Genomic DNA, 24,239 nt, shown 5'->3' with positions numbered 1-24,239 from the left:
ATCTAAAATCTATTTATTAAAATCCAACTCACCACAAAATCTGCTGTTGTGACAGAATTTCTTCAGAAAATGGGAAATGTTGTAAAATATTGAATGGTATTGAAAATGATGACAGACACAGTGGTCGAATAAATCCAGACACATTTTCCCCCGTGGCTGCAAGAAAAATGGCCTTTAATCTAATTAAGACTTGGTGTGACCTTTTGTCTGGGTCACGACTGTGTGTGGACAGGAACTAAGAGAGCTAATGCATGCGGAAGAGACACGCAAGCACAGAAAAAGAATAATAAACTGTCTGCACACCTAGTCACAGCAGAATAGACAAAAACTGTTTATAGCTCAGTTCTAGCTTTAACATTCCCAGAGGAAGAGAAAAGCACTTTGGAACACTGCCTTTGTAACAGTTTCTCTCTCACTAAATTAATTACTGTGTCAAACACTTTACTCGTTTGCTTATAAATAAAAGTAACTGAAGCACAAGAATACATTTGTGCAAACTACTGCAAAAGCATTTTTTTCGTTCTTTGGACATTGCTTATATACTGAGGCCACAATAACCTAGTATTGACTAAATATCTCTCGTGCCATTAAATCATCAGTCATAGTCAAAGGATCTTTAGAGATCTGTGTGCATGTGTGGATCAGGCTTGTTCTGGCACATTCAGCTGAATCTCTCTGAGCTTAGGATCCGGGGAATCTGGAGGCTGGATCAGTGCCTTGGGCTTTTTGTTGTGTTCCTCAAGCTGTCCCTGTGCCATTTTTGAGTTGTGGAGTCGCTGTTTAATGGGGAAGCTGCTGTTTTGAGAGAATGCCTTTGCCTTTGGGGTTGTGTTTGGTCTGGAGCAATGTGTAGGTGAGAGTATCCCACACGAATGCCAGGACCAAGGACTCAAGGTTTTGCAGAAGACTACTGCATTTGAACAAGATGATCTGTGTCATTTATACAACATGGCAATGGTTTAAATGTTGTGGGTGATAGGATTATGTCTGTCTGTCTGGCTGCTTGTCTGTGGGCAAGATAAAGTCATCACACTGGTGACCAAAATAAAGGTTGACTATGAAGAGAAATATGTAACAGCCCACAAAGAGACTTTTTAGTAAAGGGCACCAGAAACAAACACCCAAAGTCCTCCTTATCAGATGTATGGATAAATATTGTTACCCTGCCAAGCCAACTTAAGTGCTTTTTTTCCACAGCATGTGACTGTCTAAGAAAGTGTGTTTCACAGTGTCATCATGGCAAAATTTGCTCTAAGATACACCTTGGGGGTGGGGAACGTCATTGTCATTTTGGTTTTTTGGCAGAAGCTTCAATGCCTGTCTGTATGTCTTTGACCGGATTTTGTCAATATGATGGATGTGGTCGGAGTCAAGTCAAAGTATTATTTTGAAAGCCTGCAGTGCATAAAAATGCAGAGATATTTATTACACTGAATTTGTTGTGTTTATAGATCTGCTTTTGGTTATCACTGACAGTTTAGGAGCGTGTCAAGTCAGCAGTTGCACAGATGGTGGCTGGGAATTTTTGTTAATCATTTTCTCAGGGGTAACGAGTTAGGAAGTCCTATTAATGGGGTCAATCAAAGCAAGGATGTGAGTAAACAGGACAACCTAATTGAATATTAAGTGTTCTGTATTATGTAAACCAGGTATCTATCATATGCTCTCTTCATAATAAGAACTTGATCTATCTCAAGTCTACGCTCAAAATGATCCAAACAGGTGAACGGAAACAAATATTACAACAACATTGCTGATTGTCAATGTAGGTCACTGGGCATATGTGGTTGTTTGGGCTAATGCCCACATCAGTAATACTTTTTGTGTTGACACTAAATGGTGGAATCCAGTTACACATTTTGCTCCAGTTCACATCAGTACCACATTCTTCAGTCTCCACAGTTTGTTTTGCTCATGTTTGCTCACAGCACGACAGGCTAACAGGCCAAAAGCTGTTTGGCCCATAGAGAAAACACCTGCCCGTGAAGGCCCATAACTGGACAGGCAATACACACAAACATACATAGAAACACACACATTTATACTACTAGGCTTGTCAGGACTTTCTTTCACTAATGTAAATCCATTATCTACTGCAAGGCTCACAATGGTCCTTGTTGATTCAAATCATCAAGCCCTGGGCAATAGTGAGGAAAAAACATGCACATCTATGCATGACCAAGCCCATTTTAGTTTCAAACGCAAGCTGTCATCTAGACTTTGATACATAACATTAAGGCAGCTTTATGGAGAGCAACAGGGTTTCTAAAATCAAAGCAGAACACAGTATTATAAAATAAAATATTCACAAACTATGTGTAATACAGGTACAGACATGACTATTTCATTTTTGCTCCAGAGAAACAGTATAAGTGGAACTCAGAGACCAAGATTACTGCAATGTTAGTGGTTGTACATGGTTTTAAATGACTTTGATAGGAACTCTTAACGATTATTCAGAGATGGTGCACGTGATGGATGACTTTGAAATAACTTTTCTGAAGTTCAGAAATGTGGATATTAAAGCAAATGACGTGAGGATACATGGACAGAAAGGAAACTCATCTGATGTTTGTTTATTGCAAGTCCACAGGAAGCCGTTCCAGCTAGTCTCCCAAAAAGCTGCTTGGAGCATCCAGTGATCAGGAACTCAGAGTCATAGAAGCCTGAGGGGAAGGGAGTTTCTGGAAGCCAGATGTCCATTCAATACTATAGATTGAGGTTTGGCGCCACAAAGCGTATAGGCATCATATCTAAAGATTAAACACTTGGGGGAATTCCAAACAGTCTGCTTCATCACAATGTCAGAGAAGCAGTTTTGATGTGATACTTGCAGCATCAGCAAGTAAGGACAGATATCAGCATATCTAACACTTCTCATGTTTAATGATTCAATTAGAATAGCTTGAACTCATTTCGCAGGAACTAACACTAGAGCTGTAATGCCTCTTTTCTCATTCTCTATGCTGATAAATGCAGCAGCCTTTTTTCATGTGTTTTTATTTGCCAGTAATTTGTTGCTGGATCAAAGGCGAACAAGCTTTGCTGCCATCCTTTGGGAGTCTGGTGAAGGATCGGCAAGAAGACTGAATCAAACGGGACACAGTGAGGGGGCTGTATGCACAATTTGCCCCCTATCACAGGCAAAAGCAAGAGGAGCAAGATGATGTAAATGATGTGATAAGGCACATAAAATAAAAACAAATATCCCATACACCCAGACTTTGAGCGGACTAAAAAAAGAAAACAAAGAAAACAAAACTGAGCAGAAACACATCGAGGCAGCACAACAGAGGATTCTAAAAGAAATGAACCATGCACATGTCCAAGAACATCGCACTTCCTGTTAGCAAACATGACTACAAAGTACTCTCTCATCTCCCGAACACACACAGAAAGCATATGGGAAAACATTCTTGAACTGCAGTACACACAACAAACACACACACACACACACACACACACACACACACACACACACACACACACACACACATGCATGCTTAAATTCACAGGCACAAGACACACACATTATCAGCCACATGTGCATATCTAAGACTGTCATATCTGTACCACCATATGTCCTATTCACTCTTTTAATCATGTGAGGCTCTCACTTCACAGATCCTCAATAGAAAGCAATGGACACCATGGACAACCGCTGTGCCGCCTGAATGCCACTTGTGTCTATTGGCTCACTTCCTCCTCTCTTGATGTTGTTTGAGCCAATGAATTCCAAAAATCTTGCCAGTCATAAAAGTAGGTGAAGCCAAAAAACCAAGACTGACAACAAAATATGTGTAACTACTTTGGAAAGACCACAAAATCCCTTCATCACCAAATCTGTAAACTGCAACTCTTGTAAAGAAGTAGTCTGCATCAGTTAATGATACTTGTGCCAGAGACCTGCGTGGGTGACAATTAGAAGTGAGCTACTTGCCATGTCGGCAACAAGCAACTCTTAAAATGGCTGCATCAATGGCTGGTTTTTATTTATTTATTTTTGAAAGTGCAACAAATGTGAAGGCCTGGACACTGTGACAGACAGATACAGCTGTTTGATAGTCACCAGATGTCTTCTTTTTTGCAGGTGGATAACTGGAAAATGTGTCCAATGATTACATTCCACCATAGTGGAAGTGGGTCATATCAGTTACTGTGCAAATGTGATCTGAGATTCAAGTCTGCAATAAAATACATCACTATAAAAGTGTACCAGAATCAGGAAGGCAGTAGTGATATGTGCATTACAGTTTTTCTCAAATGTTAAAACACAAAAGCCAATCCTGTAACCCAAATGACCAGTAGTCTAAACACATTTACTAAATGTAGCCACCATATTCCAGTACCATAAACACATGTCACATGAAGACACAAGTCACAAAACACAACCCTCTGTACTCATAAATCTAAACACATTTTTCCTTGCTAAAACACATGTTGCAAAACAACTCTGCTCATATCCTCAAATGAAAGCCCATGTGATGCAAAATGCTTGCCACAGTCACCAATCTTTGAACACAGGGAACACACCTGGAGTCATTCACTACACACAATGACTCAAAATTGAAGACACTTGTTGCTAATGCTGTACCCACATGTAAAAGCAAGTTCAGAGTGCACAGTATGCTGAAGGTTCCAAACAAACACAATGGATGAAGGCAGAGTCAGGGGAAGAGGAATTTGATGCAGAGGAGGGAGAAGAGCTGGCCCTGGAAGAAGAGGAGCAGGCCAATGAGGAAGAGGAGTTCAAATGAGAGGAGGAAGAGGAGCGACCAACGAGGAAGAGGAGAAGGCCAACATGGGAGAGGAGAAGGTCCAGGAGGGAGAGCAAGACAACCTCGCACCATCATTACGGACGAGATGCGAGCAACAGCTCAGCGACATGATGCCGCACAGTGATTGTGGTGTGTGTGTGGTGTGAATAACGTAAATAAAAAAACTTCACACCCTGTTCATGTTTTCAAGATTACTGTTGTGTGCAATAGATTCTGTTTTTGCATTGAGTTGTGTTACAGTAGTGTACGTACATGCAGGATTTTCTATAGATTTATACTACTCATATGAAACTCACAAATCTAAATGCCTAATCCTCTGCAGAGATCTACGACGATCCGTTACTGTATAGTTTCTAAAATATGCATTGGCAGTTATGAAACAAAGAACCTTCTCACAAATTGAGCATTGTGTTTTCAATTGTTTTGCTGTAGTGTGTAATGCTGTGTATAGTGTTTACAGTTTTGACAGCTTCGAGCTGCTCTCTTGGTGTGGGAGTTTGAGTTTTGCAGTGGGAAGGTGTGGTTGTGTTTATGTAGCTTTAGAGAAGGGTGTTGTGTTTGGACATTGGGGGACCTGGTGGTAACGTTTGTGACATGTGTTTTAGCATTTGAGAAAAACTGTAATTTAAGATCTGTGTGCATTAAACAGATCCATGGAAGGAATTTTAATCTGCCCACTTGCAGTGTTTCAGCCATTCGCAAGCCAACGTCAAACCCTCTTTCACAGTAAACCGACGCCGGTCACAAGCAAACTCAAACATGACATCACACATCTCCTTAAATCGCTGATTTACACCTGACGCATGAAGGACATAGCCCAATTCAAATCTTGGAAATATCTTTGATTAAAATGCAACAAGAACAGGAAAAGCTGAGGAAGCTGCTAAATACCCTCCCAGTGCAATGAGGCGGATAATTAATCTGTCATATGCAAGAAGGGGTTATATTACAATCATCTGCACACCTCTCAAGCATTCCGACAACTTCTAAAAGTCATTTGAGTCAGCTTGCAATTTTAATCCCAGCCCGAAGCGACTCTGTAGAACACGTAGCAGCATCAACAAACCATTTGCAAAGATTTAAATGAGTCTAACACACCAGGAACCAAACTGAATCTAAGATGAAGGTGTGAAGATCTGCGCTAATAACTTTGTGTTGGCTAAAGGCCAAGTTATCAATAAAAGAGTCTTTAAAAATAGTCAGGGAAACTTAGATGAAGGGGACAAAGCGTCAATCAGACAACAGAAAAGTCTATAAGGGGGCATAAAAAACATTTTTGCATTTTCAAGGATCTGTATTGTACATTTGAGTGTCCAGCTAAATACTTTACCCGCTTGTGTCGTTGTTACATGAAGCAGAACAAACAGAAACAGTGTTAGTCTCCAGCGCGACCAGGTCCTTATTAAATGGTCCATCTTTCAATGCGGGGACCTGTTTCCAGACCCAAAACTTTAGACTGCAGGCGTTGTTGCTGCTGGAACTAGGCAGCCATGCGCGAAGAAAAGGAGACAAGCCAGTGTGCAGCTCCACTTGCTTGACTGTTGAGAAGTTTTGTTGTGGTGTCTTCTCTGAGGTTCGCTCTGCTCCTCTAATTCAATTTCTCCCTCTCGCCATCACTCCTTCCCTCCCTGTTCTCCTCCTCCGCCTTGTCCCTCCCACTGCGTCGCATGGCTGCGCGGTGCGCCTCCAGGGACTCCATCATAAATCACGTTTATTACTCGCGTAATTTGTCAGTTCCCACTTCTGAGAGGTTGTCATTACCCACAGACAGCGTGTAAAGTACAACAAATTTACCTGGTAACTTGTCATATAGATTTTTTTTGCAGAACTAAATTAGAACAGGATGACACCTGAGTCAATTAGATACAAGATTTTTAAAAACGGATCACTGGAATTTTTCGTATTTTTATTTTACGTAACAATGACCCTACTAATGCTCATGTTGATGGTAATATATTTTTTAATATATGTAAATGTCAGTATTTCATTATTGTTATTTTGCTTGAACACTGTTTGTTTATTGGCTGAATGAACTCAGAGAATGAGCCCACCACAGCTCAGAGTCATCATTTTAGAAATTAATAAAAGGGGCTGGGCGGGTCCTAACTTTAATTTTAGTGGCTATCCCATAGTAGATGTCTCTAATTTAGTCAAACCCACGAGAAAATAGCAGGGCTCTATCTGCACAAAACACAAACATCCACATTGTCTCACTTTTTTGCAATTTTTAAATGCCAGTTAATCTGACTTAAAATATCAAGAAGTAATTTCTGTTTAACGCTGCTAAGAGGAATGAGAAGAAATGTCTTAGGTATAGGTGACATCTTTCCCAGTCATCTGAGCTCAAACGTGTAGCGATCATCACTTCTGGGAGCTGAATACATTCTGCCAAAAATCTAATTAATTCCAAGACAACTGTATTCAGTTGAGACATGCTTTAAGATAAGACTTGTGAAGGCCTTGTCTAATTGGAATATTACCAAAGATAATGATTCTAGAATCCAAGCTACAGAAGGCTTTTGTAAAAATAACTGGGAGATGAAATCCCAGAGAATATTAAAGACAAAATGAGCCAAGTCATAATATCTCAAGGGAAAAGAGCCTCTAACCACAGAATGTAGAAGGCCTCAACTCAGTCATTTTCCAACAGAGCGTTTCCATATCATTTCAGTCCAAGCCAAATGCTAAGCCCCAAATTATTCAACATCATTGACCTATGATCTGAATCCAGAATATGTTCTTTTTTTTCTTAATGGTTAAATAAATAAATTCAAACTGTTAAGTTCAGTATCATTAAAGTTTGTTATCATTTAATAATCTTCCTTCAAGTTCTTTAAAATAAGAAAACCTTTAGGAATATGAAATATAAATGTATTTCCTGAATTTCCTCAAAGTGAAATAGTCCAAATTGTGGGAATAAGTGTGGGCCTAATTAGAAAGAGTACAGAAAACTAGTGGTAGCAAGAGATTAGAGGAGCGTTGACAGAAACAGATGACTGGACACACTGATGTTGATTTGTTAGGTAAACAACAGTCTCCCTGACCTCCCACAGTACAAGTTTAGCTTTAGCCTGATTTAGGGCCACATTCCTGGTAGCTTTTAGCAGATAGTTACTAAGAGTCTAATAGGTAGTCTGAACTTTGAGTGAGAAATACTTTTAGAGCGTGTGCTATGTACCTTTGTCCTGTGTAACTTAAAATCACATAACGATGGACAAAAGAAGTTACAGTTTCTCCTTTATTCAAAACAAACAAACAAAAAAACATGACATTAATTTTTACTACGTGAATTGAAAATTGGGACTCAAGCATAATTATAATTATTCATATAATGTGATAACTAAAATTAGGTTGATCCTTTTGACTCATTGCAGCATTTTCTCATCTTCAATGAAGCAGAATCCATAAAACAGCCTGATGATTTAAATAGATTTACCTTTTCAAGAAATTTACAATAAACACACAGATGTTTAAAAGAACTCCCAAATCAGTTATTCTCTTTATCCTGAACTACTGGAGCCACTTTTTCTACAAATTACAACTCACGAGGAAACACAGAGACTTTTTTTTTGGTGTGCATTTATTAGTTTAAAAGTAGGAAATTGGAGATGAAGTTTGGCAAGAAATGAAGAAGAAAAAACAAACAAACAAATGAAGAATCTGTTTCTGTTTTAGTTTTCATCACTGACATTCCTGTTTCTACATTTTTATTTCCTGGAAATGATCAAATTATAAACACAGTAGTGGAGTGTAAAGTTAAAGGCATGTGACAGACTGAAAGCAACTCTTTCTCCCTCTGCAGGTCACTCTTTGCTGATAAATAACTGTCCAGTGTTTTTTATTACATTATCACAGAGAGAGTGGAAGTTAAGAAATCTGTTGTTATCATGTATTAGACTCTACTGCAAAACCCAAGTAATCCACAAGATGAGCACATGAACACTTAGTATTACATACTAGAGATACAAAGACGAGATTTCAGTAAGATCTGTCTGCTCCCAGTGTTGGAGAACTTGCTATAACAAGACAAGAGGCCAATAATCAGGAACAGAAATATGTATGTTTTCAGAAGGAAACAACAACTGACTCTCTCAAAATGCCAAAATATGATTTATGATCAAAGATACTTTTAAAGTATTTTTTTCTAGTATGCAGTCATTATGAAAAAGTTGAATTACAGAGCATCTCGGATCTCACAACATTATTTCCTTATGGGCTTTCAGTGTCATTCATTTACGAATGATATAAAAACAATGTTATTCACTTTAGCCACTGTGGTAACTAATCCACTATGACTTAATTACCATTACTTATGAAAGAATTATGACTAAGCCTTGGACAAAAAGTGTTGCATTTTTCTCTGCAGACTGCTAACATCTGTCTGTAATACAAATTACACAGAGAAGCAATGCGGATTCGGTGCTCTTAGTTAAAACAATGAAAGATGTGGTTGGATGTTGGCGAGTTCACAAGAAAAACAAACAACTGACATCCCTATCCGATCAACTGACGTTTCCTCTATTTGTGGAGAAAAATGTAGGTTAATCTGTCAAAGGCTGTAAAACCCCTGATCTGTCAACGCATCCCAAGAGATACGTGAGCGTGCCACCCACTGTCTGCTGATGATAGGACTTCAATATATCAGACAGCATGTGCTCTTACATAAGAGTGTTCACATAACCGCAATTACATACCAAATCATCACATAGTGGGTTCTTTTGCAACAACGAATGGATGCAGGATTGCTTCATTAAACATATAACTCTACTCTACACAGCTCTTTACCAAATCCTGCTATAGTGACAGTTTCCACATTGTTCCTCTGACTCTAAGGAAGTATGTGGAAATTTTCACTTTTGCATTTGGCTGGCAACTAAAGGAAAACCGCCAGTCTGGTGATAATTATAAACATTAGAGATGGGAGGGGGGGACTAAACTAATTAACATTTAAGGACCATGTCTGTTAAATGAGCTGCTCAAACAAATAGGCTAAATGAGCTGAACCAATGGCCACACTCATGCTTACCCTCCTGTGTATCCTTGTCTATGCCGTGCCACCATGATTGTGCTTTCTTCTCGAGACAGAAAAGTAATTAAGAGGAAAATTGGTACGGTAAAAAGAAAATTTCAACACCAAATGAAATTCTTCAACACATATCTGGAAAGCTGCAGTCATCCACAGTCCATGAGGACATTTAAAATCAGCAAATTATTTGGTCTAAAGAGTTACAGTATGGTTCCACAGTGGAAGAGTGAACAGCCCTCGCAGGGATCCATCTGTGTACTTTCTTGGCAAGAATCAGATGCAGCTGGCACCATGCTGTTGTTTGTCTTTGCTTTCTTTTTTGACCGTCCTTTTACTAACCTGTAGGTGCATGACAATGTTTTCCTTTAATTTATGCAAAGAAATTAAGGGCCATAGTAAATGTTTCTTTTTTTATGTAGCCACACAAAAAAGGGTTGTGAACCAATTTTTTTTGATCTTTGAATATTGAATGCTGATGTCCAAATTATGCAGAATCGTGAGCTGTTATAAAAAAGGGCATTTTTTGTGCTTAGAGTTGTGACTTTGTTTTTAGAATTGCTGTCAAGGTTGTTCATTGTATGTTCATTGAGTGATCTGTTACAGCAGCAACTTGAACTCTTCTTCTGGTGCAGCCTGTGAGCTTTTCTTTTAGCACTTCAATTAACACTTTTTTTGCCCCAGAAGCCCACAAACACTATCACTGCTTTCTTTGCACCCATTCTTCCCCTCTTCGAGTCTCCCTCCCGTGCATCGACCCCTAGCTTCTCTTTCCCTTCTTCTCTTTCTTCGCCTCTGTTCTCATGAAGTTTGCATTCCACACCTCCTCTGCAGACTGGACACAAAAGAGCAGAAAGCGCCACTCCTGACCTGTAGCAAACATTCCAGTCCTCTAGACCTTTTCAAACAGCTAGAGTCCATTATCCATTCAGGAGCATCAGCCAGAGCTGTCTTGTTTTTAATGTTACTGCACTGAGATACAACTAACAGAGGGTTAAAACGATTAAAGTACGCCTGGTACTGTTTGATGTGAAGTCGTGAAATATTACTGAGAGAAAGAAATGTACATTTTAAGCATAAAATTAAAAAAATGAGAGGAAAATGTTTAAATGCTTTGCTATTAATTTGTTATAACAAGTTTTAAATTTCACTGTACATTTAGAACAGTGTCTCTAATCACTAAATGTATGTTCAATTACGAAGGAGGAAAACTTTATACTGTCAGCTGGAAAAACAGTGGAAGCTCAAGGAGCATCTGTTCATGTATCCTTAAAGTCTGTATACAGGAAATTGACTATTAATCTATAAAAGTTAGGGTTAGAGGGAATAGGAGTGCCATTTTCATGACTTGGACTTTGGCAATGAGGTTAGAGATGATTTGGGTCTTTAGGGCACAGCTGTGCTCAGAGGTGTCTGAGTGAGGTGAAAAGTTCTCAGCAAGTATAATGAAAACCATTCTGCTTGAAATGAGGATTTGATGCTGCAGGCATACAAGTATAGATGTGCAGAAGAGAAGGTGGAGAGGAGAACATTTGAGGTTAAATGAGGAGGAGGGTTTACAACAAGGCATTTAAAGCAGAGAAAGCCTATGTCATGGAAACGCACGCATGGGCTTGCATTATACCTTCCCCTTTGTCTCTCCTAATTCCTTCTTTGTCTTAGCACCTCAGTCCTCTGACATTCCACACAAATAGCTCAGAGGCTGACGGACATCACTGACTGTCCAGTACACCTCCTTTTCTGCATCTACACCTGCCCATTTTGTCCAGAGGCACAAGAAAAAGCATGCAAGGAATGTCCAGGCATTACTCCAGCAATTTACATTTACATTAATTTTTCTTGTACAGTTCTTCTTGTATCCAGTGGCAGATGATCATCTGGGCTCTCTCAGAGGAGCACAACTGACTCCATAAGAAAAATAACAAATAAAAAATATAGACAAATGATTTTAACAGATGCGGGACACTTTCCCCCCCTAACAACCACCTTTAACGGCAGTTTAATTGGTCAGGAACCATGTTTGTTTTCTTGCATCCAACCATCAATAATGGGCAAGAATTTGGGTTTTACTCCCAATACCCCTACCTATTATCAAACTGTGGTAACTTGATGAAACCCATGCATCATATAGTTAATGTTGAGATAGGTGTTGTTTGTGTTGGATTTATATAAAGGAAAGCAATTTATATAAATTAAGGAAATTTGTGGCAGAAAAATTCAATCGTTGACCTAAAACTAGCACAACTGATGGTAGAGTTTTTAGATGTGCAGCAGATGTATCAAGAGGGCAATGTTTTTTTGTAAAAAATAAAAGAACAAAAAAGATATTATGAATGTAGAACGTAGTAGTCAATAGTGTATTAAATGTTGCCACAACTTCGTGTATCACTATGCAGGGATCCAATGCAAAATGTAACCTATTTATAGATATTTTCAAGCAAGAAATAGTGGAGTATGTTATCAGAATCAGAATCAGAATACTTTCTTAATCCCGAAGGAAATTAGGGGATTTTGTATGTTTTTTGACTTTATCATCTGTTTAATTAAAAAGAAATCCTAATTATTTTGCATATATTGGTGTTTATTTTTCTTTAGGTCTTATCACTTCACTATTATAATTCACTATTTGTAACTAATTTCACCTTGATTTAATTATGTATAAAAAAGACAATAAGGGGTACCACCAGTAGTTATAATGCTATTTTTTAGTTCTTGTTATGTATTTACAATTTCGATCTTAATATATTTTGGTTGTAAGAAGATCTACACTTCACTGTTTTCTTTTAAATTTGGCTGGACACTGACCCAAAAATCCACTTAATTTTCTTTTGCAGCTGTCTACCTGGCTCTTTTATGGAAGCCATCCCATCAAGTGCTATGTCATAGAATAGCTCAGCCTGTATTAGACTATATGTGTGTGCTCAGTTCAGTGAACTAACTTAAAGCTTTAAAGAAAAGTATAAATGTTTTTGTACTTTGCATTTTGATCTGTGTGTTATATTTATGAGAGTGAATCAAGGAAAATGTTCATAAATAAATGTTCCTTTAAACTTATATGTATTTATTTTCCTGTAGTTTCTGCAGGTAGTTTTAATATACACATTTATATATATCATAAACAGACAAGGAACCATATATATGCTTCATTGAATTTGATTTGTAACATAAAAATAATGCATTTTGGAAAGTCCATGTATTTTAATGAGTAGCCTATGTGGTGACTTATTTTTGTGAAGACGACTCTTGCTTTAAGACTAGTTTCTCCTAAGGTCTGAGTGATGTTTTATTCAATTTTATATATTATATATATGCTCAGGCCTCAATGGGCCATAAATAATATAAAAGGTCATTAATTTGTTGCTAATAATGGCACAGTTTTTTTCTTATTTTGCAGAACCATGAATAATATATAGGCATTTTTTTTTCATATATTACTACTTTTGGTTGCTTATGGTTTTACTGATCTGTTCTGGCACTTAAATATCAGTAAGCCAAATGATCGAGTATAACCAAGTATATAACCTTAATTTACACTGAAACACCTGCTGTTGTAAAAGTCTGGTTTATCTGACAATGCAAATTCTGTTACTTTAATGATCTAATTTTAATTTCTGTTTTCACTGTGACAATTAGGTTTTAAATAAGCTGTCATTAGCTTTGTGAGACAGCAAGAAAAAAACTGGGTCTCAATCAGTGTAGGCTGAAAGTCTGCTCTGTGTTGTCAGCAAAATATGGTCTTTATCACAAGCAGTGATGACTAGAAGTCTATGACAATCACTTTTGTACTGTGTGTTCTACTTTTGAATAGAACAGCCACAGAAAGCATTCAGACCCCTTCCACTATCATTTTAAATGAATATAATTGGCATTTTCCCAATGTACTCTTATGAACTCATGATAATAGTGCAATTTTGTTTATAGAAAGGATTAGAAATTTATTAAAGAGAAAAAAAAGAAAATCTCTCATATGTAGATGTTTTTATACTTTTTGCTGTGGCACTCTGGTCTGTAGTCGGGTGCATCCTGTTTGCTTTAAATATCCTCATGATGTATATACAGCTTTACTGGAGCCCACCTGTTTCAAACTAAATAATTTAGAAAGAAACGAATAGATCAGGGTAAAGCAAATAAAACCAGGAATTCAGAAGCATTTCTTAAGTATTATTTGTAGCGCAGTAGCCTCAGTAATGGATGAGGTTTGAAGCTACTAGTTGTCCTGCTGTATTGAGTAAAAGGGCAAACTGGGAGGTGACCAAGAACGCAAAAATCACTCTCAAAGAGCTTCAGGACCTGGAAGAACATGCCAGCACCTCAACAAGGTTAGCTGAATTTAACCAGTCTGGCCTTTACGGTTGAACAGTCCCTGAGCAGAAGGCCTCAAGATATATTTCCAAAATAGCATTTGAAAGCATTTGACAGATGACACAGATGACATTTCTTTTGTCCAGTGAGTGAAATGTTGATCTGGGCAGACCTCAAAACATTACATTTGCTTAAAACCAGGCACTGCACATCATTGTCTAATATCATCTGTTGTTGAAGTGTGGTGGTGAAAACATCAAGCTGTGGTGTGCTTTGCAGCAGTGGGAACAGGGAGCTAAAAGAAAACATGGCACTTCACACCTGCTTTTGAATCAGTCAGATTAACTTTGACAGGATTTGCCAAAAAAGTGTAAAATTGTGTAAAAATGGGTAAATTGTTCTATTTCAGCAGTGCGAATCGTGTAAGGACTAAACCAAAAAAAAATGCTACTGAGTGCCAATAGGTGCCAAAAGCCCTTAATTATCATGTTGAATTAAGGTTCTTATTTGATTTATTTAAATACAGTAGCAATCCCTAATGTCATGTTTTCATGTATTTAATAATTGTTGTCAATGGAAAAATGCTAATTCTATTTCTTAGCTGAACCAGCAATACCGGGGAAACAAGCAGCTACAGGCAGCTACAAGTTTACACCATCCAGGTCCACATAGTAGTTAAATAAATGCAAAGACTTTTGTAAAAGGGAAATGTAACCATAAGAATTGTAAGTGGAAGTATGTGAAATACTGATTACTTTCAATAGCTTATTCACTTATTAGTCACTTTAAAATAGGCTCCAGCCCCCGTGATCCTGATATGGATAAGCAGAAGAGAATGGATGGATGGATAATTACCTTAGATTACTCTTTAGAGCAAGGGCTAGAAGCATCCACCATATATGTCATACCATATAAAGCAGCACAGAATGACACCAAATGACCATTTCTCAGCATCTCTTCTTCTGACTATCACAGCTGACAAATCTTTCTTGACATTAACAAATGCAGCTGACATCAAATAATGACCCTTAACTAATCAACCAAACAAAACGACATTAACCTCTGAACAGACGTATTACAAACACTAATTCACTAATTTTATGTGTGCACTCTTCCCCAATCATATACCATCTTCCTGAACAACCAGTCAAAACTTTGATCAAAAAGCATAAATGTTTACTCTTCTACCATTGTGTGAGAATCATTCCTTTTTCAGTGTAACAGTTTGCACGTGCTTGCATCACATTTAGCAACAGGCCCAAACATGACAGACGCTGAGTACTGCACTACAGTATTTCATCAGAAAAAAGAAGCAAGTTTCATTTGAGGTCTTATCAGAGCACCTTTGACCCCTCACAACATGAGCCAAGAACAGAGTCCACTGGTCAACATAACAGCCATTCGGTAACAGCACTGCTGAAAAACAAACTCTGAATATTCTTCCTATGTTTTTAATAGCCTTATTACCTGAATGGACAACAATATCGCAGTTAACATTGTTTATGTTATTTTGTGCGGGCACGATGAGTTCAGAAAGCCTCGGTGCTATTTCAGTGCTCTGCGCCTACCTTACCACTAGGTGTCAGTGGAACGCAGAGCATTAAGTAAATACCTTTCAAACTAAATTTCAGCAAAGGTTGGAATGTTTTATAAATAACCTAAAGCTGGAGAGTATATGTGTGTGTATTTCTCCGTGTGTCTGTGTGTGAAGCTATATGTGGACCTGTTATTTTAAAAGCCCGTTTAAATAGTGTGCTTTAGCTTATTTTTAGTTTATGCTAAGTAGATTCTAATTAAATTAACGTATTACAGTGTTGAATCATAGGATAGGCAACTTATTGAAAAAGCCCTGATCAAGGTTTTATCTGGAGCATTGTGACGATTAACTCCATGATTACTGTTACAGTTGCTGGGGTCACCAACTCAGAAATCAAATAAGCACTGCCCCCTCCACGCACGCGCGTGCACGTCCACACATTTTTAAGGAAATTAACTAGGCTACTTTTTCTAGGGCAGTCGGCACCTATCAAGTAACTGCAAGGGGTGTTTGCGGTATCACGTCTTTTTTTGAGGGGGGGGGTGTGTTTACTGATTTTTATGAAACATGTGACTGAATTAGGCGCTCACATGGCTGCTGTGGCTGCATGATCGGCTTTAGTTTTTTAAAGTTCGGTTATCGGTAGCTCCCTCGGCTGGGACCATCTGGAGCAGAAGACCCCTGAAAAACACTGCGCGTATACGGACAAATCATGGCGAACAGTGGGCAGAAAGTTGTGCTGATCACCGGCTGCTCCTCCGGCATCGGGTTACGAATTGCCGTCATCCTGGCCAAAGATGAAAAGAGTCGTTACCATGGTAAATGCGCTTTCTTCTACATTGTTTGTTTGATCGGACCTGTTTGTAACAAGCCTGCAATATTGTGGTTCGCTTGAAATACAATTTCGTGCTTATTTTTCCCTGCAACACGCTGCAAGCTTCCTTTACGCATAAAGTTTGATCAAGTTTCATGCGCAACGCTCCGTCTAAACGCTCATACGTGATCTAGCGTGGGTTAAATTAAAATGCTAACCCCTGTAATATCGGATCCATATCCCTTTGTAAGCACTGGGATTCAGTCGCCCCTTTGACTCGACTATTATCATCTGAAAGCGCAGTTTCCAGGGTAGGGCTCTGTAAGGATGCCGCTTGCCAGGCAGGATTCATAAAAGAGGTCTTGTCAGTTCTCTTTCAAGTGACTTCTCCAGCACAAAGCCCCCTTTTATTGCAGTGAATTGTAGACCGCCTGCTCCGGTTTAGTGCCGTGTCTAATGTGCCCATAGTCCCCTCACTGGAGCGAGTGTTGAAAGGGGGACAAAGTTTGAGACCTGTACAAGCGAGGGTTCACTCTAAAGCAAGGGCCTTGTTTGAAGTCTTCATTGGTAGGCAGTGGAGTTAAGGTTTCACACTTTGACACTGTTGGTCCTCTCCTGCTTCCCAGCTATTATTAATGTCACTGGAGGAATTAGAACTGAATAAAAAAAATCCTCCTGTGTCAATCTGTGGAGCCTCAGACAGAATTATGTTAGAGGGGTTTGTACCAAGAGCCTTGTGACCAGATTTTGTTTTTAGCTATGACTCTAAACTGTATAATTTGCCATAAAGCTACAGTCAGCCCTTTCTTACTTTGACAGGTTATGGACAGTTAGAATTGTCATTATTAACATGGTATGAACAACTGGACAGGGTTCAGTAAACCTTGTTTTTTTATTTTGTTTTGTTTTTTTCTCTGTCTCTTGTTAGGGGCCACTGGGATATGATGGGATTTATTACTGCGAAATAGATGAGGAAAACAAAACCTCCCTCCCTCCCAACACTCGTTTGGTTTGAACAGTGTGACCTGCTTTCAATAAGGCCACATCTTGGCGATTGCATTGATCTGCTCTATTCCTTAGGAAATCCAGCCGAGATTAAATATTGCGTTGTGCATAAAGTAGGAATTAGTTGCAGTGACATGGATGAAATTCAGAGAAGGCCTTAAAATACCCCTGTGTTTGCAGTGTGGTTCATTCAAGAATAGTTAAGCTGCCCAGTTGTAATTCCTTCAGGAGCATTTAGAACAATAGACCTCTTGTTCATGTCTCAATCAAAACGCAAAGCTTTCTGTTGCTTCCTTGAAACCCTTCCTGGACACCCTGGTCTCAAGTAGACCCAATTACTCTTCATAAGATGTTGTTTATGCGTAGAGCATATATGACAGACACACAGACAGACAGATAGATAGACATTGTTATACATCATGTTGCATCAGTAACACTGCACAGCAGTCCAAGCCTCCACAGCAAAGTGGTCCAAATCTGATTACTTATCCAACCTCATCTCTGTTCACATGAGAATAAGGTGAGGATTTGCTTTTGTCTGCCAATGACAACAGGTAGACTTAGGTGAAAATTTGAATAAGAGGTTGTTTACTCCTGCCTATTGCCATTGTGCAACACCAGTGCCTCTGTTTTCTCAGTTACATAACGCCAGTCTGCCAAGTGTAAGCAGAGCACACAAAAAGGAAGAAGCTGTGGAAGCCAAGTCAGCGGCGCTTATATTCATTGTTGTTGGTCATGGTAGATTCCTCCGCTTTATGTAGGTTAATGTTCCCCAGCGGGTAAAGTTCAGAGGAAATCAATTCTGTCCCCTGTAAACTAACAGGCGTGGTCTTTTCCAGGAACTCTGACCCACACGTCTGAGTGTCACTATCTGAGCATGTGTGGGTGCTTGTTTGTTTTTACACTGGTGTGTTTGTCCAAGAAAAAAAGTTAATTTAGTAACGTCACTTGAGTCCTCTGTCACTTCCTCAGCATTAAAAATATAATGATTGCATTAATACTTTCATATTAAATGCAACAGTGATAGTCAGAAAAATGTGTAAAGGCATTAATATCTTAAAATAATAAACTATTCCAGTACTGATAATTTTAAGTGCTCCTCACATTCCTAAACATTTCTTTGCCTCTTCAAGTTGTGTTACATGACACTTTTCCGCTATCATATCTATTTTTGCAAAGTCTGAAGCCACATTATCTCCATACAGTTCTCTGTGTCTCCCTATCAGTCATTGCCACGATGCGGGACCTGAAGAAGAAGGACAAGTTGGTGGAGGCAGCTGGAGACGTATATGGAAAGACCTTGACGTTGCTTCCATTAGATGTGTGTAGCGATGAGTCCGTCAGGCAGTGCGTCAATAACGTTAAGGACCGCCATATTGATATTCTGAGTGAGTGGGACACAAAGTGTATATCTCTTTAAAAAGCAGGTCATGATGATCGATTCTCTGTCCTTGGATAAGTGTATGTTTGTTTTTTTATTATGTGTTTTACAAGAGTTTATACACAGAATTATTTTTTTAACATATGATGGAACACTATCGTTCTGCTTCATTTTATAGTTTTGCGTATTCAATAGAAAGTCTATGCTATTTATAATATCATAGACATAGATTTTATTTAATCACATACTGGGGAAATTCAACTGTTTACAGCAGCTCAAGAATTAGAGATGTATGCAAAAACACTATAATATGTACAGATGGTTACAATATGAACATAAAGTGCAGTGGGAATGATAATAATATACATGTATTTATAAAAAGTAAAGCCCTGTGCTATTGCTAAAGTTATAACAACAGTTCAGGACAAAGGCTTTGATTATTTGTGAAACAAATATTTTAAACAGTAGTTGCACTGCGCAGTTGACACTTAGAGTATGTGGAGGGAGGAGTCTGAGTCTTAAAATTCCAGTGGTCAGAAAGATTATGGACCAAAACTGAATGGGCTACCACATTAATAACCCGAGAGAAAGATAGCTGAAGCTAAGCTTACAGCACTGTGCAGCTGCAATACTTTATTTTTCTGAATAGTAATCCTCACAACTAAAATCTCACAATGTGTGATCCAGAATTTATAGTGCAGTAAAGTCCATTTTACCAGATCTTCTGAATACGTAACGCTTTTCACTTATGGTCCTTAAACCTTTAGCCTGGATAAAGTATCTATTTATAAACCTGTCTCCATCTTAGTCTAAATCCAGCATTAAATCCCCTTTCGCTTAATTACTCAAGACCCAAAGGCTCTTCAGCCTGGTGTTACGTCAGACCTTCATGTTGTTGTCACATACTGACATCTGGTGGCAGTATCAAGTAAAACCAGCTTTATCAAAGGAGCTTGTAAAGAAAAGCGTCTGGACTTCTTTAAGTTGCTTGAAGACGTTTCACCTCTCATCCGAGAAGCTTCTTCAGTTCTAAGGTCAATCTGGGACTCTCTGCCATTTGACCTTAGAACTGAAGAAGCTTCTCGGATGAGAGGTGAAACGTCTTCAAGCAACTTAAAGAAGTCCAGACGCTTTTCTTTACAAGCTCCTTTGACTACGATGACCTGGATGACTGAGAACCTTCACAGACATAAAACCAACAACTAACTAACAAATGGTCTAATGAAGTAATAAAGTCAAATATCGCTCTATTTCTGTTTGTTTTTGTTTTTTAATCATTGCATTTATGGACAATGCATTATCTGTGTGTCTGTTTCCTGCCAGTCAACAATGCAGGTGTGGGCTTGCTTGGACCTGTGGAAAGCATCAGCATTGAGGAGATGAAAAAAGTATTTGAGACCAACTTCTTTGGAGTGGTTCGTATGATCAAAGAAGTGATGCCAGACATGAAGAAGAGGCGTTCAGGGCACATTATCGTCATGAGCAGCGTCATGGGTCTTCAGGGTATGAGTATAATTAGTTATGCATAAGAAAATTTGTAGTGCTATTCTAACTGAACGTCAAAAACATTTTGAGAATGACAAATTACAATAAACCATGTAATAGACCGTTTATTGTAATCTATTAAGCTACATGTAGGTTCTAAATCTGGCAACTTTGGTTGGTATAAGGCTTACTGGATTCCTGCATATCAAAAGAGAACATATTGAATATACATTTTGACGATTAAACAGTCAACAGTCTCCATAATCACTCATAATGACTTGCAAAACACTCTGCACGTGTTCCAAAATTTTAGCTTGGTATAAGCTGACATTGTTTTATCCAAAAGGAAAGTTAACAGCAATTTTATCTTTATGGTTTGAAGTTATATCTGTAGATTTCGTAGATGAAACTGTTAGGTAATTTAAATGATTTTTTAAAATTCATTATTATATTAATATTATTATTCGTTGGTCTCTGTTTCACATTTCCAGTAAAGCTCTGACAACTTACAGTAATTTGAGTCAAACTGCAAGTTCTTGCAAAGAATTTTTAGTGTTTGTTTTAACTTGTTTGAAGTAGCATAATGGTGGCCTCCAGCAAAGCAGGTTGGACGCTTTCTGATAAACTGCTGAATTAGCTTGCATAATGTCTGACACTTGTGTTGTCCTGCCTGCTACTTTTTTTTAACCCTAGTCCTTTATCTGTAAATCAAGTGAGTGATTTCTATTCTTGATTGAGTACTTTGAAATCTCATTCTACGGTGCATTGAGCTTCTTTATCTCCTCTTGTTGTTCTTTAATCAGGTGTGGTATTCAACGATGTTTACACTGCTTCTAAGTTTGCAATGGAGGGCTTCTGTGAGAGTTTGGCTGTGCAACTGATGAAGTTCAATATCAGGTAGATTACCCTCTTTCCGCTAGTCTTCCTTCACATGTGTCTTTATTTTCTACTGAAAATACCATCCCCACTGATCACACTGTATCTAACTTACCCCAGGTTGTCCATGATTGAGCCTGGCCCAGTGCACACTGAATTTGAAACGAAAATGATGGAGGATGTGGCTAAGATGGAGTATCCGGGTGCGGATGCTGACACAGTTCGTTATTTTAAAGACGTTTACCTCCCATCATCAATAGATATATTTGAGGCCATGGGCCAAACACCAGATGACATAGCTAAGGTAAAAGAATTGGTTTCTAACTCCTACACTGAACCCGGTTCAGGAATTTGTGTTGATGTTCTGCGTGCAGCCGTTAAAATGTTCTGTTGCTTCTTATCTTTTCCAGTGCACTAAAAAGGTTATTGAGTCAAACAACCCACGCTTCAGGAATCTGACCAACAGCCTCTACACACCCATTGTGGCCCTGAAATATGCCGATGAGACTGGAGGCCTGTCTGTAAACACATTCTACAATCTACTCTTCAATTTCGGCCCTCTCATGCACATCACCATGAGCATCCTCAAGTGTTTGACGTGCAGCTGCCTGCGTAGACGCACCATCTCACCTAACTGAAGATGGAGTGTGTAATTCTGTCACTTAACTTTAACCTCCCAGTTTGTTGAACGGAGGTTTCCTGAACAGACTAGACTAGAGCAAGTAACCTGGAGAGAAGAGCCACCTTTTAGTTTAAAGACAGAGCCACAATAAGCTTCTCAAGACAACATGCACAGCTGCACAAGTTTGTCACAGAAATGTTATATATAGGGTGACCTCATGTACTGACACAGAAACATGCATACACCACAACACAGACATACAAACAACACACACATTGGATTATTGTATATATAATATGACGAGGAACTCATGCCAGAGTCTGGGTAGTATGACAAGAACTGAACAGCTGCTTTGTAAGTTGTTGGATATATATGTTGTTAAATGAAAACGTAAAGATGGAACTTAAGATTGAAACACATGGACAGATGTCAAAGCACAAGAAATAAATTAAGATGATGAGAGAAACCATAAAATTATAATAAATATCACAATCACAATACCATAAGTTGCAACCTAGGTATTGTTTCATTACTCATCAGAGTAATGACATATAAGACAGAGTCAGAATATATGATAAATATATATATAAATATTTCATCTTTTGTTCTTCAGTGCCCTTAATTTTATGTTCACCTTAATATAATGTTCTCATGGTCATAACTGCTGTTGAATCATATTTCTAATCTTTGATAAACTGAATGTTTGTTTGTTTTGGTTTGGGTTTGTTTTTTCAAGTTTTACAAAGGGCTGGATCAGATACTTTTACCAAGCAAATTAATGGAAAAAATAAAGTGAATTCTGATTTACTCTGAATGTTTTTTTAAGAACACAAATAACAAAAAACGTGACCACTTTGACTTTGAAAGCTCTCTGTCTGACAGACTCAGTCGACACCACAAGGGGGCGGCATTTCACTGTTTTACCCTGATTCCGAACCTGATTTTTACAGTATTATTCACACAAAAGCACAGTTTTCAACAAAATATTCCATTTGCCTGAAGTAGTTCTGGGGTCCTGACATTGTGCTTTCTGGCTCACCAGTATGGTTTACTGAGACATCTGGTGCAGTGCAATTTACTTCACCTGTGTTTTCCTACTGCTGAGAAGCAGCTGAAGTTGTCCAGGAACTGGTATCTACTTGAGACAGACAAGTAGGACAATATTTAATTAAATTAGTTTGAGAAACTGGCCATTACACTTATTTTTCACTAGCTATATTTGTAACAATTTATCTATTAGTAATAAATGTATCAAGGTTAAACCCTATGGATATTTTGAAAATACTGGTTGAAAAAAATATAATAAGAGAATGTGTTCAAAAATCATTTTTTAATTTCATACACAGGTCAAAACAAAAACTCCTGCATAAGGCCAATTTTTGAGCACACACTTAAATTTTTGTCAGTGAGACAAATTGTCTGTGCTCATGCACAAAAATTAGCATGTGTTTGCATGCATGTGAATGTGTTATAAGACCATGTCTATGGGCCAAGATAGTGATCTGTTGATGGATATAAAGAGGTCATGGCCTGCTCCCCATCAAAACCCCTCCCTTGAACCTCCAACCCTCTCACACACACACCCGGCTTTGTGCCGTGTGAGAGAATGTGACCTGGTTCCCATCCCTGAGGAGGGGTGAAAACTATTGACAACCTCAGACACATTTTGCGCAGCCCCGAGCCTCCCTCTCCAGCTGGCCCTCTTAGCCTATCAGGCCTGGACCCCCTGGTCCTGGTCCACAGTGGATGAGGCCTGCAGTATGGCCAAAGCAGTCTAGCCATTCTTCCTACGCACTCTGCCCTATCACATTTTGCTATGACCTTCCATGCACAAAGCTGTTTACGCACACCTAGTCTGAATGCACGGACAGTGCAACTGGTTGCAGACCTGTAATTTCTGCACAGTGTACAATGAGTGCAGTGCCTCGGCTCTGTGTATGTGTCTTCATCAGAGGCGACAGCTCTGCACAATGGAACAAAGACACTGTCAATCACAATCAAATGGGTGTGTGTACAGGGGTTGGAGGGGAAGGGGAATAGGGAATCTGAGGAGGTTGGGGGAGGAGTCTGTATGTTCTGAATGTTCAGGGGGATGCCAAGACCCAATGTGGGACACCGAAGGCTAATGGCAGGGGGTGGTGTGTGTCGCACTTGGGAAAATGAGAATTAGGGTGCCTAGACCTGAATGGAAGACCTATTTACTAACTGAATGAACACAAGAGTTAAAGCAAAGTCTCATTAAACAAGAGGTCTTATTAAACCATTGTTTTGTACCTTTGTTTCACAATTGAGAATGTCATTGCAATATAATGAGGGTAATGCAATGTGGTTAGGTCTTCCCTTAATTGTAACCCTGTCACAATTTCTGAGCCTGTAAACATACTCTGGCTCTGCCCTTATGCAGCCTTGATGTGTA

At 38.7% G+C, this 24,239-nt stretch overlaps 2 protein-coding genes across 3 annotated transcripts in view; one reads left to right on the top strand and one right to left on the bottom strand.

Moving 5' to 3' along the window:
• The window catches only part of col5a3a (collagen, type V, alpha 3a), a 48,812-nt gene extending 42,457 nt beyond the window's left edge, over positions 1-6,355 (bottom strand). For both annotated transcript variants that reach the window (XM_085351706.1, XM_085351707.1), the window contains exon 1: positions 6,109-6,355. In XM_085351706.1, the coding sequence (XP_085207832.1) occupies positions 6,109-6,193 (85 nt within the window). In that variant the 5' untranslated portion in view covers positions 6,194-6,355. The remainder of the gene's footprint in view (positions 1-6,108) is intronic.
• A 9,764-nt stretch (positions 6,356-16,119) lies between these two features.
• On the top strand, positions 16,120-22,583 carry rdh8a (retinol dehydrogenase 8a). Its single transcript, XM_085352619.1, has 6 exons — positions 16,120-16,458; positions 18,686-18,847; positions 20,164-20,343; positions 21,129-21,222; positions 21,322-21,505; positions 21,612-22,583. The coding sequence occupies exons 1-6, from the start codon at positions 16,353-16,355 to the stop codon at positions 21,837-21,839; spliced, it is 954 nt and encodes a 317-aa protein (XP_085208745.1). The 5' UTR covers positions 16,120-16,352; the 3' UTR covers positions 21,840-22,583.
• The last annotated feature ends 1,656 nt before the right edge of the window (positions 22,584-24,239 follow it).

The sequence above is a fragment of the Diplotaxodon limnothrissa genome, linkage group LG4, assembly GCF_057381915.1.
Source record: "Diplotaxodon limnothrissa isolate DT_005_m linkage group LG4, D_limnothrissa_male_GT1.1, whole genome shotgun sequence".
Lineage (NCBI taxonomy): Eukaryota > Metazoa > Chordata > Actinopteri > Cichliformes > Cichlidae > Diplotaxodon > Diplotaxodon limnothrissa.
Note: the sequence above shows the minus strand (reverse complement) of the source record. Positions and strands in the feature narration are given on the sequence as shown.